The 14,957-nt window shown below is 39.6% G+C and overlaps 2 protein-coding genes across 2 annotated transcripts; both read left to right on the top strand.

Annotated features, from left to right (window-relative positions):
* The first annotated feature begins 416 nt into the window (after window positions 1-416).
* Window positions 417-1,051, top strand: LOC122723568 (auxin-responsive protein SAUR21-like). Its single transcript, XM_043956253.1, has one exon. The coding sequence runs from the start codon at window positions 653-655 to the stop codon at window positions 953-955; it is 303 nt and encodes a 100-aa protein (XP_043812188.1). The 5' UTR covers window positions 417-652; the 3' UTR covers window positions 956-1,051.
* Window positions 1,052-7,894: 6,843 nt separating this feature from the next.
* Window positions 7,895-8,403, top strand: LOC110613195 (auxin-responsive protein SAUR21). Its single transcript, XM_021754211.2, has one exon. It carries the CDS (start codon window positions 8,030-8,032, stop codon window positions 8,318-8,320), a length of 291 nt encoding a protein of 96 aa, XP_021609903.1. The 5' UTR covers window positions 7,895-8,029; the 3' UTR covers window positions 8,321-8,403.
* The last annotated feature ends 6,554 nt before the right edge of the window (window positions 8,404-14,957 follow it).

Consider the following 14,957-nt stretch of genomic DNA (forward strand, 5'->3'; position numbering starts at 1 on the left):
ATAGTTTTAAGGTTGTAAGCGCTGACAAGGGGTCCCATCTTGATGTGACAATTACCAATTAGTACAATGAGAACATGTGAAATTCAAATAATTTTACTACACAGAGGACCCATGAAAGGCCTATTGTTGGCTGGAACAAGCCCTGAAACTCTTAGATCAGATGGAAAATAGATGGATCGCAGAAAAAAAAAATTGCTAGAGAAAAGGTGGGGTGAGGTTTTGATGACTAGTCATGGTGGCCTCGTAGGACATCTTTCATGCACTCTTCATTTGGGTTTGTCTCCCAATTGCATGCCCAAGAGCCATAAATGACTTCCTGCCCAAATTCAGGACATAACAAGACTTTCCTGTCAGCTTCTCCTTAATTTTCCTGATAAGGAATTGCTATACAGGGCCATGTGATCCTTGGGTTACCTGTGTCTCCTGCCAAAGTCCACCAAGAGGCCTCTTCATCACTCATATATACTTGTGTTAGATTTTCTCACATACCCCTGGCATCTATATATACACATACATCAACAATCAAACCCACACCCAACTCAAGTCCTCAAGAAGTTATCACATCATCTACTTGCATACCAAACTTTACCTTCATCTTCTTTATCATTTCTGCTATTTTCAGCTCCAAGAGAGTTAACATAAGCAAATAGCAATGGCTATTCGCTTTCCTGCTATTACACATGCTAAGCAGCTTCTTCGTCGATCAAACATGCTTCAAAATCAATCTGCTTCTAATTTTAAAGATGTTCCAAAAGGTCACTTGGCAGTATATGTTGGAGAAGACCAAAAGAAGAGATTCATAGTTCCAGTATCATTATTGAATAAGCCTTCATTTCAAGAATTGCTAAGGAAGGCTGAAGAAGAATTTGGGTTCAGTCATTCAATGGGCGCTATCACAATTCCCTGCAGAGAAGACATCTTCATTGATCTTACTTCACGTTTGAACAGATCATGATCTGAAATTCATCAAAACACAATTTTGTACATTGTACACATGATCTTTTTTTATTCCCCAATGAGATATAAAGATAATTTTAGTCCTTTTACTCAACAGTGCTTGCTATTCTATGATCATTTCCAGAACAAAGGTAGTTTTTCTCTGATTTATTTTGCACTAATTTCTACCTATCAACTTAATGATTAAATCCCATGAATGCTGAGCTAACAGATTTAACTGAACTTTTAGCACATCTCCATATCACTATTTTTCCCAAGCAAATCCTGTGCCAATTTTAGTATTTTAGATTATGTAAGTACTTCATTGCTTCCCTACTCATTCTCTTCTCTCTCATGACCAATTAATCACTACTCAGCATGAGCTTTGATACAGGGAAAGTAAAATTTCTATGAGCAACTAAAACCTAGAAACTATGCGCCATAGGAGATGCCAATTTGAAGATAATGATAAGGATTAGATACATGGAATCATCTTCTGGGTCATAATTGTGATTAAATTCCCATAGGAACGAGAGTGTGCTCCTCAAATTTCAATGTTTTGCCATTAAAATAAGCATTCTGTTCTCTCTAATAATCTGAGCTCATCAATCACAAGTAGTCTTTGTAGGTTGTTCTTCTTGAAGTAGCTGGCCATTATTTTACTAAGGCCAACAAAATAGCTTCAATGATCCCTTTTTTCATACTTCATGTCAGAATTCTGGATTTGGAAACAATGTGTGACATTCGGCTGCCTGCTTATGGGAAAGAATCTCACATGAGCAAATTACCAATTCAATTGGTAATATATAAATGGGCAAATTACCAATTCAATTGGTAATATATAAATCTTGACTTAATAGTAATAGTAGTAAATAACTTTGAGTTAACCATTTTGGACCAATTAGAAAATAAGTCCAAAAGTTATTTGAGTTAATTTGCGTCAGACTCGGACTGTATTGATATCAGAGCCACTCTAGGTCAAGGCAGAGCTAGTGGAGCTACTACTAGCGAACTACAGTACCCGAGGGTTTACAATGATATAATGTTAATGGATTACATAAATTATGATGTTCTATTTCCTCTGTATTTCTTTCTTTGAGTACTGGAAAGCTTCCTCTTACATCCTGCTTTCCTATTTTTAGATCATTTGTTGTGACATAATAGAACATGTCCCTAATCTAAACATCATTTACTAACTTGACTTTTCATTCCTGAAAGCAGCTTGATTTTCTGATATTTAATCAGTTCTAAAACTCATGCGAATTGAAGGTCAATTTGAAGGCAGAATTTGTTGGAGCTGAATAGATCAAACATAAACTGACATTAAGGAAAACAACATAAACATGAAAGAAAATTGACTCACAGCTGCTCAAAGAAGACTCCTTTCTCTTATATCTCAAAGCAAACTTACATACATCATCATCTAAACATCTTTACATATTTATATTTACAGAGCTGTTACAAGAGTTCCAGAAAATTCTAGGTGGCAAAAAATATAGTCTTTACACTTGTCAACAAAAGTGTGGCTTGATAAGACACCACTAAAGTTTTCTAGAATTAACTACATCTATACTTAATTAATTTACTAAACATTCTGGAACTTTCATTGAAAAAACTCTCAATTCTAACACTCCTCCTTGAGAGTTTTTTTAGAAACTACCAGCTTGTTTCTCAAACATTCAAACCTGCTTCTTGAAAGTGCCTTGGTGAGGATATCAGCAACCTGCATCTCCGATTTGCAATGCACTAGCTTCACTTCTTGATTTCTTTCAGCTTCTCTGATTGCATGATACTTGACCAAGATGTGTTTGGTCCTACCATGTTGCACTGGATTGTTAGCAATGGCAATAGCTGACTTGTTGTCACACCATAGCAAAGTAGCTTCAGATTGATCATTTCCAAAATCAGCAAGTAACCTACGAAGCCAAATAGCTTGATTTGAGGCTGCAGCAGCTGCTATATACTCTGCCTCTGCAGTAGATTGAGCAACAACTTCTTGCTTCTTAGAAATCCAAGAAAAATAACCTGATCCAAGAGAAAATAGATAACCTGAAGTGCTCTTCATATCTTCAGCACTACCAGCCCAATCACTGTCAACATATCCTTCAAGTTTTGCATTTTCATTCTTTGAATACAACACACCATAATCAGAGGTTCCTTTCAAATATTTCAGAACTCTCTTAGCAGCCATGAAATGAGAATTACTTGGAGAGTTCATGAACCTAGACAAGAAACTTGCTGAGAACATAATATCAGGTCTTGTTGAAGTTAAGAATAACAAACTCCCAACTAGACTTCTATAACTTGTAGTGTCTATTAAGGAATCATCATCCTCTTTACTAAGCTTCATATTTGGATCAAGAGGAGTTGCCACAGCTTTGCATTGATTCAGATTGAACCTTTTAAGGACATCAAATATATATTTTTTTTGTGAAATGAAAATTCCAGAATGTGATTGTTCAATCTCCATACCCAAAAAATAGGTCATTAAGCCCAGATCAGACATCTCAAACTCCATTTGCATTTGGAGCTTAAAATCTTTTATCAATTCTGAAGAGTTTCCGGTAACAAGCATATCATCGACATAGAGAGAAATAATTAAGATATTTCCATCTTGACATGTTCTTATATAGAGAGTAGCTTCATTCAAGCTCCTCCTAAAACCATGATGGATCAAATAATCGTCAATTCTAGAATACCATGCCCTTGGAGCTTGTTTTAATCCGTATAAAGCCTTCTTTAGCTTATAGACTTTGTCTTCATGTCCAGCAATAATAAATCCTTCGGGTTGGTGAACATAAATCTCCTCCTGAAGCAATCCATTTAAAAAAGCCGATTTGACATCAAGATGGAATACCCTCCATCCTTTTTGAGCTGCAAATGCAAGTAATAGCCTGATGGTGTCATGTCTTGCTACGGGGGCAAAAGTATCTCCAAAATCGATTCCTGGCAGCTGAGCATAGCCCTTCACAACAAGTCTTGCTTTGTGTTTGAACACGGTGCCATTTGGATTAAATTTTGTTCTAAATACCCACTTTACTCCAATGACATGCTTCTCCTTTGGTTTGGCAATGAGTTCCCACGTTTTGTTTTTCTCAATCATAGTCATTTCATCTTCCATAGCTTGCTGCCATTCAGGAAACTTGCTTGCCTCTTGATAATTAGATGGCTCCATATTCACCATATTACATTTTTCATAAATTTCAGCAATTGACTTGGTTTTTACATTAGGAGAATCAAGTTCAGAATCACTTCCATCATCAAAGGAAGCATGCAATTCTGAAATTGCATCTTCTTGTTGTCTTCTTGCAATAGAATCATTTGAAGGCATCTCAACTTCTTCCTTCTTCCAATTCCAAAAAGCTTGCTCATTCACCACCACATCCCTTGCAACCATTATCTTATTAGATTTTGGTTCAAGAATTCTATAGCCTTTGGAATTTGCAGCATATCCAAGGAAAATTCCCACCATAGCTTTATCATCCAGCTTAGATCTCTTTACATCAGGAACATGAACATAACAAGGAGAGCCAAATACTTTGAGGTGTTTAACAGATGGTTTCCAACCAAACCAAGCTTCATATGGAGTCATTCCTTTAACAGACTTAGTGGGAAGCCTGTTTAAGAGATAAACATGCCCATAAGTGCTTTGGTAAGTTCTTCTCAGCCAACATACACCTTGCCATTTCAACAATAGTTCTGTTTCTCCTCTCAGAGACACCGTTTTGTTGAGGTGTATAACTCACAGTCAATTGATGCTGAATACCAGCTGATTCACAGAACTTTTCAAACCCTGAAGAGTTATACTCCATGCCATTATCTGATCTCAAGGTCTTAATCTTCATGCCACATTGGTTTTCTGTTAGAGCTTTAAATTTCTTGAATACAGAAAATGCTTGAGATTTGGCACTCAGAAAATAGACCCATGTCATCCTTGAAAAATCATCAATAAATAGAATAAAATACTTGTTCCCACTCATTGAGGGAACTGACATAGGGCCACATTTTTAGCTCTAACAGCTTGATTTACAGGAAAAGATTGTCTATGCATCTTTCCAAGTTGGCAAGCTTGGCACACATCATCATTTAGATAGATCTCAGGCATGTCTTTGACTAAATCAATTGAAGAGAGAGATTTTAAGGCACTTAAATTAAAGTGGCCAAATCTCTTATGCCATAACTTCACATCAACATCAGCAGCATTATATACATGATGAGATGCATTTGTTATATCAAATGGAAAGCAATTATCAATCATGGTGACATTAGCAATCTCAGCACCAGTAGAATCATAGATAATGCAAGATTCATCCTTAAAAAGGATAGAATAATTTTTTCTCAATAATTGCGCAACACTCAACAAGTTCTGATTCAAGCCAGGAACAAGTAACACATCAGAAATAAACTTTGTACCTGACTTGGAGTATATTGATACAGTCCCCTTGCCTTCAGCTTGCACTAGTTGGCCATTTGCCAACTTAACTTTTGTTTTGATAGATGAATCTAGAGAAGAGAACAAATCAGCATCTTTGGCCATGTGTACAGTGCAACCACTGTCAATAAACCATGTGCAAGAGCTGTTTAGAAAGGAAGAAGAGTGATGAGAGGCCATAAACAAATGCTCTTCAGCTTCTTGTTGTTGATTTTCAACAGAGTTAGCATGTTGGGTTAATTGCTGCTTCTCCTGCTGCTCCTTGTTTTGCTTTGCTTTGCAGAATTTTTCAATATGGCCATGCTTTTTGCAATACCAACATTGTAACACTGGTTTACCTTTATGCCAACAATCTTTCTCTAAGTGATTTGTTCTTTTGCAGATGCTACATGGAGGGAACTTGCCTTTTCTTGCTTCTTCTCTTGAATTCTCAACTGATTTGCTCTTCCCCTGCTTTTCATGGGAGAATTTCCTCCCATTTTTGCTTGGAGTTGGTTTCCCCTTTTGCTTCACTTGAAATGCAGATTCACTGATTTCTTGATTCCTCATGGAGCATCTCTGTTCCTGAGCTTGAAGCTTGCTGATGAGTTCAGTAATTGTGAGAGTCTTGAGGTCACATGATTCCTCAATTGCAGAAATTTTTGACTCAAATTTCTCTGGAAGACTAATCAGAATCTTCTCAACAACTTGGCTATCAGGAAATTGAGCACCATAAAGTCTCATTTGATTCACCAACTCTATTAGCTTTGAGGAATACTGCTTTATGGTTTCTCCTTCCTTCATCCTCAACATCTCAAATTCTCTCTTTAGAGTTAGAAGCTTGACTGATCTAACTCTTTCACTTCCTTGAAACTCATCTCTCAGCTTGTCCCATGCCTCCTTGGCTGTTTGAGCTCCCAAAATTCTTGGAAAAATTGCATCTGAAACAGATTGATGGATGAATGTCAAAGCTTTAAATTTTTTGGAACACTCATCATTATGATACTTGATTTGCGCCAATGTAGGATCTGCGGGCAATGGAGCTGGTTCTCTACCTGTAGAAACAACCTCCCATAGATCATGAGCCTTCAAGAATGCTGTCATTTTGACAGCCCAGAAATCATAATTCTCTCCTGTAAAAATAGGAGCTGAAATGGAGGAAATGCTTGCTGACATTTTTGAGAGACCACCGAAATTAAAAGAGAACAGAAGAAGACTTAATAACTCAAACAGAAAATACAGGACCCGTAGGAAGAAGGGCTCTGATACCACTGTTGGAGCTGAATAGATCAAACATAAACTGACATTAAGGAAAACAACATAAACATGAAAGAAAATTGACTCACAGCTGCTGAAAGAAGACTCCTTTCTCTTATATCTCAAAGCAAACTTACATACATCATCATCTAAACATCTTTACATATTTATATTTACAGAGCTGTTACAAGAGTTCCAGAAAATTCTAGGTGGCAAAAAATATAGTCTTTACACTTGTCAACAAAAGTGTGGCTTGATAAGACACCACTAAAGTTTTCTAGAATTAACTACATCTATACTTAATTAATTTACTAAACATTCTGGAACTTTCATTGAAAAAACTCTCAATTCTAACAGAATTATAATGATTTCTAGTCCTATAAACTTGAAATGTCTAACAAAAGTACTAGTCCTGACAGTTTCAGGATTTCATTTATTTCCAATACTTATAAGCATATTCTTGTTCTAAAAATTCCAAGTCATTTTCTCCTTTTCAAGTTATAAAATGCTTTACGTCTTCCCTTCATTATATATGCAACAGAACCTGAATCACATGTCCCAAGCATCTTCCTGACCTACAAAATTTGCTCCAAATCATGTTGTGGAAGTATATGATCAGAATTGATTATCTTATGTTCATTTCTAATCTTTAGCTTGTCCTCCATTGGTTTATCACTTCGGTTGTAGGGCATGATGTTGATCTTTTTTTAGCTCGTCGTCAGGCCCCCTAGCTTAGTGGTCGGAAGTTGCATATGCATGTCATAGTTTTTAATTTATGGGAGCTGACAATGAGTCTCATATTCATGTGAAAATTAAAAAATAGTATGATAAGCATTTGTGAAGTTCATTTCATTTTACAACATAGAGGACCCATGCAAGGCCTATTGCTGGCTGCAACGACCCCTGAAAGGCTGAAACTTTCAGTACAGGAGGAGAGTAGATGGATCACAGAAAAAATGCGGTGATTACTAATTGGTACTCGCCAATGATTGTCCCTTCCCATTTATTTTGACAACCTGGCAAGGTTTTGATGACAAGTGATGATGGTGGCCTAGTAGGACACCTTTCACTCACCTGCCTAAATCTTCATAATAAAAAAATTCAGGACATATAATAAGATTTTCCTGTCAACTTCTCCTTAATTTCCTGACGAGGAATTGCTAGACAGCAGCATGTGATCCTTGGGTTACCTATGTCTGAGGGATATCTCCACCAGGAGGCCTCTTCACCACTCATACATACTTGTATTAGATATTCTCACATACCCTTGCATCTATATATACACATACATCAATGATCAACCCACACCCAACTCAAGTCCTCAAGTCATCACAATTATCTACTTGTAAACCAAACTTTTCCTTAGTCTCCTTCATCATTTTTGCTATTTTTCTACTCCTAGAAAGTTAACACAAACAAATAGCAATGGCTATTCGCTTTCCTGCCATCACACATGTTAAGCAGATTCTTCGCCGATCAAACATGCTTCAAAATCAATCTGCTTCTAATTTTACAGATGTTCCAAAAGGCTACTTAGCAGTATATGTTGGAGAAGGACAAAAGAAGAGATACATAGTTCCCGTATCATTGTTGAATAAGCCTTCATTTCAAGAATTGCTAAGGAAGTCTGAGGAAGAATTTGGTTTCAATCATCCAATGGGCGGTATCACAATTCCCTGCAGAGAAGACATCTTTATTAATCTTACTTCATGTTAGATTTGAAAATCATCAACCACAATTTTGTATATTGTACATATTATTCCCAACGAGATATAAAGATAACTATAGTTCCTCTTTTATTCAATAATGCCTGCTGCTATATGATCATTTTCAGAGCCGGGGTAGTTTTTTTCTCTGATAATATTTTCCTGTAATTTCCACATATCAACTCAATGATCAAAACCCATGAAGGCTGAACTAACCGTTAAGATATGGCCCTAATAATATATTAGGGCTATTTTATCTTTTTATGTTTTTCCTGGGTGTATTTTATTCGAAAACTTATAGAGAAATAAGAAAACTCTAGCCGCCGTGAATGTAACCAAGTTAATGTTAAATCTGTGTGTTGATTTCTTTTTGTACTTATTTTTAAATTGTATAATTATTTTATTCTTAACAACGGGTATCAGGGTTTTTTAGTTCCTATCACAACAATCTGAAAAAGACGATAGAAAGTCCGAAGGTTCCAATTGAGAAGTTCAATGGAACCGATTTTGGTTTCTAGAAGATGCAGATTGAACCTTCATAAAGAGAAGTCAGAAACTATGCAACATGAGATGCCACATCTAAACTCTGATACGGAAGTTTAATAAGTAAACTTTTTAATAATTTGAGGGACCAACTAATAAATTTTTAAAATTATAGGAGCTAAATAATAAAATACTTATAGAGGGACTAACTAGTAGATATTTTAAAATGTCAAGAAGGTTTTAATGTATTTTTCAAAATTAATGAACTAATTAACGAGTTTCTTCATATCATAAGGATTAAATAGTAATTTTTTTATTTTGTTATTGATAAGGGTATTTTTGAAATTATATTTAATCTATTTCCTTTAACCAGGTTTAAATCATTGACTTAACAAAAATTTTTTACGGAGGGACTTTCGATGAAATTAAATTTTAGGGACGAAAGTGTTGGATTCCAAAAATAGAATGACAAATCCGTTATTTATGCTATATTTCATAGACTAAAAAGTAATTTTTCCTTATAATAATAATATAAATTTTAATATCACAAATTTTAATTTTAGGCAAAATGGCTAAAAAAATCCCTGAATTTTAAAAAAACTTACAATTAAATCCTAACCTTTTAGATTTTTATCGATTGTACCTTGAAATTTGTTGATGTGGCATATGATGTGGCAAATGACATAGTAATAATGTAGCAAATGATGTTAGACACTAACGGTAAAAGTTGAAACAGTCCGGTCTAAACTGACCTAAATAACTTTTGGACTCACTTTTTACTTGGTTCAAAATGGTTAACCTAAATAATTTGGTAGTTTCGTGCTAACTATTATATACAATTCGAAATTGCTGTAATTCGCCGATGTGGGACGATTTTCCACAAGCAGGCAGCTGACCGTTACACTCGGTCCTGCTAAATTTGTAACGTCTTTATCGCAACTGAATCGAATATAATTGCTAAACAGGATCTGACCCTTGGGTACTGTGGTTCGCTAGTACCTCGAACGACTCCACCCGTATGATACGAATAGCCTTTTCCTCGCAGGTCCGCTAGCTCCGCACAATTTATCTGACTATCAATTGAAACAGCCCTATTTTGGACCCCACTTTCCACTTGTGGTCCAAAATAGTTAACTCAAGTTATTTAGTAGTTTCGTGCTAACTATTATATACAATTCCCAATTGCCGTAATTCGCCTAGGACGATCTCCCACAAGTAGGTAGCAGACCGTTACAAAAGTAACGATGGATATATTTGGAACAACATATGATGTTCAGAGTTTAATTGATAATTAAATTCATATGGATGTAATTGTAAAAATTCTAAAATGATATGATTTTTTTGGTGATTAACTCTATACTATATCATAACTTATATAAACATAAGATCCACGTATAAACAAATAATCACTCATTCCTTATTTATAAACTTTATAAACATATATATATCAACTTCAATAAAAATATATATCAAAACTATTTGAAACATCAAACACTTCCAATTCATGGCACCAGAAAAAAAAAAATTTTAATCATGATTCAAATTACACATTAGTGCAAGTGAAGTTTGTTCTGTCCTGTCATCTCAAATGTTCCAGGAAAAAAGAAGCATTAGCATTAGTCGAGGTTTTTTTTAAAAAAAATTTCTTTAAGAATCAAGACCATAATAGATTTATTTCCTACCACATCTAAATGATGATATAATGGAAACTTTGCTTCCACGAAGTTGTAATTTTGCCAAAATCAGTTGGCTGGTGATGGGGCCTGATGGTAGGTAATTGCTCATGCGAACTTCAGGGTGTCATGCACTATTTTTAGCAAAGATGAGATATGTGGCTCCTTCATGAGTGTAATTTCATTGATTATGCAGTGATATGCTTTTGAAGACAAGATCTTTTAGAACCTTATTGATGATCGCTGGATTTCACTACTCTGGTCTAAGGCCAGGCCCACGATGACAACCCATGACCTGAAAGCTTCTAAGTCTCCCGCGTGAGTCAGGTCCAGCCCGCTCAGTCTTAAGACTGGGCTCCATTTAGATTTCTCAATCAGACCGGCCCTGCCTTTTCCGGCCCAATGATCAGATCTCCTCTAAGCTCAGCCTTAATATCATCTTTTAGCCCAGCCCAGAAGAAGGAGGGTAGCCAGCCCATCCATCTGGTGGGACCCTCCACATGCATGCCAGAGGAGAATTAAATGGCTGTTACGCATGAAGCAGAATATCTGATATTCTCGTACGACTGTATCAGAATGGCAGAGACAGGTGGCCCAATGGCGATAAGGCCGTTACACATCACTAACAGACAAAGGAAAAGGATAAAAGGGGAGGAACACTCTCCTCTCGGTTTAAGCTTTTCTAAGTTCACAAAACCTTGTAAAATCCTATTTTTTTTGGATCTCAGATCATCAATTGGCGCCGTCTGTGGGGACGAAGGAGATCTTTTCATCGCCGGAGTTCCACTCTTACAATACCCACTGAGATCCACAATAGCCAATCATAATGAAAACAACTTTGCTAACACCCCCAATGACCTGAGCTCTGTTCAGGAGGGGCAACAGTTCTCTTTCTCCAGCCCTACAACCCCAAACAACCAAACACCAATCCCCTTCAACCCCTCGCCAAGCTTAGTAGGGAACGCATCCGGAGCTGTTTTATCCAACCAAGACCTCCAAGCCATGGCCCTTCAACTACAAAACACAGCCCGCTGGCTGGGGCAGATGATGCAACAGAGGGGCCTTAGCACCCCAATGAATGTGACGCTGGTAGTAGAAGAACCCCGAACCAATGAACCCCAGCCCACCTTCAACCACCTCCAAGCTATCAGCTGAGAAACCAGAGAAAGGGGATGAAGAATAGGAGGAGAAGATGAACCAGAAGCTAGAGTTCATGGAAGAAGGGTGAGGGAGCTGATAGAAAATGACGAGGCAGACAGTTATTCTGCTGGAACAACCAGGAGGATGGAGAGTGGGGCATAGGAAGAGGAGTATTGTACGGAGAAGAGGCCCATACAAGAAGAAGAAAATGTAGATCAAAAATTGCAGAAGCTGAGGGAACAGCTCCTGGCTGAGTTAGGAGCGAAAGACCATAGCCAGACTCTATTACCCACCTCTTCTCCTTTCTCAAAATGGGTGCAGCAGGAGACTGTCCCCAAGAAGTTTATGATGCCGCCTATGGCAGCATACGATGGAGCCGGGAACCCCAGGGAGCACGTCATGAACTATAAGACTTTCATGGAGTTGCAGACTTTATCAGATGCCTTGATGTGCAAGGTATTCCCAACGACACTTACGGGGCCGGCACGGGCGTGGTTTAACAGCTTGGAGGCTGGGAGTATCAGGAGCTTCGGGGATCTGGCCAATGCCTTCATCAGCCGGTTCATAGCCGGGGTACCAGCAGATAGGAAGACCAGCTATTTGGAGATGGTTAGGCAGAGAAGGGACGAGTCGCTGAGGGAGTATGTTGCTCATTTTAATACGGAGGCCCTACAGATCCCCGAGCTGGATGAGGGGAGAGCGGTGGAGGCCATGCAGAAGGAGACGACCTCCGCCGAGTTTTTTGGCTCGTTGAGTAGAAAGCCCCCCACCACGCTGGCAGAACTGATGAAGAGGGCGGAGAAATATATAAGGCAAGATGACGCCTTAATGACGAGTAGATTCGCCAAGGGGGCGGAAGACAAAGGAAAAGCCCCCGAAGAAAGGAGATCGGAGAGGCATGAGAAGAAGCAGGTCAAGAAACCTGAGCCCTACAGGCAGCCCTGGGACCGGAGAGACTAGAGACCTTTCCCTCATCAGGTTCCAGAACAAAAGCCATTCCCTCCGCGTATTCCGGAGAACCTGACCCCACTCAACGTATCCAGAGCCGAGGTGCTCATGGCAGTTCAGGATAAGGAGTTCCTACCATGGCCCAGGCCTATGAGGGCAGAAGCAATCAACGAGATCCTGACAAATATTGTTAGTATCATCGCACCCACGGCCATGATACCAACAACTGCTACCAGTTGATTAGTGAGATCGAAAGGTTGATCAAGAGGGGACACCTCAGGAACTTTGTGAAGAAGCCGGAGGGGCAAAGGCCTCAGCCGAACCCAACAACACAAGCACCCAGGAGGACGGGAGCAGGGCCGGTGAATGATGGCTCCAGTGGAACCATCAACATGATCGTTGGGGGAACCGGAGGTCGGATGAGCCGAAGGGGAAAGAAGAGAGGCCGAGATGGGGAGAGCAGTAGTGCCGAAGTCATGCAGGTAGTTGAGCACTCTCCAGTAACTATCACCTTCTCTCCGGAGGATGCCCAGAGTGTTCAGATGCCTCATGACGACGCCCTTGTTATTGAAGCAGTCATCCACAACTACCGGGTTAAGAAGATCTTGGTGGATGACGGGAGTAAGGTAAACTTGCTGTCGTACAGGGTCTTCCAGCAGATGGGAATGCCTGAAGAGCAATTGGTTCGGGACCAAGCCCCAGTCAAAGGGATCTGGGGAGCCCCAGTACCTGTGGAGGGGAAAGTAAAGCTGGCCCTCACTCTAGGAGAAGTGCCAAGGACTCGCACTCATTATGCGGTGTTCTTAGTAGTCAAACTCCCCCTAAGCTATAACGCAATACTGGGACGACCTGTGCTGTTCGACTTTGAGGCTGTAACCAGCATCAGGTATCTGGCTATGAAATTCCCGACAGAAGCGGGAGTGGGGGTAGTTAGAGGAAGCCAGGAGGAGGCAAGAGCAGTGTACCTGGCCACGGTATCAGAGCCGAGCTCAGCAGGGGAGAAGCTCGACTCGAAGGTTCTTGAGGTCCGAGATGAGAAAAAAGAGGCCAGAACAGAGCCAGTCGGAGAGCTGGAGACCTTTCCCTTATCAGAAGCAGAGACAGACTAGGTCTTCAGTCTTAACGCCAGCCTCACTGAAGAACAGAAGATGGAAGTCATGGCCCTGATCTGAGGTCACGCGTCGAGCTTCGCCTAGAAGCCTTCTGACATGCCCGGGATTGACCCCAGAGTGATGACACACAAGCTGAATGTCCTCCCAGAGGCCAGGCCGGTGAAGTAGAAAAAGAAGGTGGTAGGAAGGGAGAAGCAACAGGCCACCAGGGAGGAGGTTCAAAAGCTAGAGGAGGCCGGGTTTATTAGGGAAGTGATGTACCCCCAATGGTTAGCAAATCCTGTATTAGTCAAAAAATCCAATGGCAAATATAGGATGTGTATAGACTTCACTGACCTAAATCAGGCATGTCCCAAAGATTGTTACCCCCTCCCTGATATTAATAAAATGGTCGATTCTACGGCCTGATTTGATTACATGTCATCTTTGGATGCTATGTCGGGTTATCATCAAATTCCAATGGACAGGTCGGATGAAGAAAAAACCTCGTTCATAACGGAAGATGGGACCTATTGCTATAAAGCCATGCCTTTTGGGCTGAAGAATGTCGGGGTAACATACCAAAGACTGATGAATAAAATCTTCAAGGATCAGATCGGCAGGAATGTCGAAGCATATGTGGATGATATGGTGGTGAAGAGTCTGACTTTTCAGCAGCACTTAGTGGATCTGAGGGAGGTGTTTGAGATGCTAGAGCAGTACAGAATGAGGCTGAACCCAGCGAAGTGTGCTTTCTTTATCAGGGGAGGAAAATTCCTGGGATACATGGTGAGTGGAAAAGGCATTGAGCCCAATCCAGAGAAAGTGGAGGCTATCCTAAATATGCCCGAGCCGACCTGTGTAAGAGATGTCCAAAGACTTACTGGAAGAGTGGTGGCGCTCAATCGTTTCATGTCAAGGTCGGCAGAAAGGTGCTTGCCGTTCTTTAAGAAGTTGAGGAAAGTCCCAAACTTCGAATGGACTGAAGACTGTCGGGAAGCTTTCAAAGAGCTCAAAAGCTATCTCAGCTCGCCTCATGTACTTAGCAGTCCATTGGAAGGAGAAGAGCTCCTGATTTATTTGTCAGCCTCAGAACAAGCCGTCAGTGCTGTGTTGGTAAGGGTAGAAGGAGGAGAGCAGAAGCCTATTTTCTATGTTAGCAAAGTGCTCAAAGATGCCGAGGTAAGATACCTGAACATTGAAAAAATAGCATATGCCTTGTTGCTGGCAGTCAGAAAATTCAGGGTCTATCTCGAAAGCCACTAAGGAGTAGTGATGACAGACCAGCCGTTAAAAAAGATCCTCCACAGGC

The sequence above is a fragment of the Manihot esculenta genome, chromosome 4 (assembly GCF_001659605.2).
Source record: "Manihot esculenta cultivar AM560-2 chromosome 4, M.esculenta_v8, whole genome shotgun sequence".
Lineage (NCBI taxonomy): Eukaryota > Viridiplantae > Streptophyta > Magnoliopsida > Malpighiales > Euphorbiaceae > Manihot > Manihot esculenta.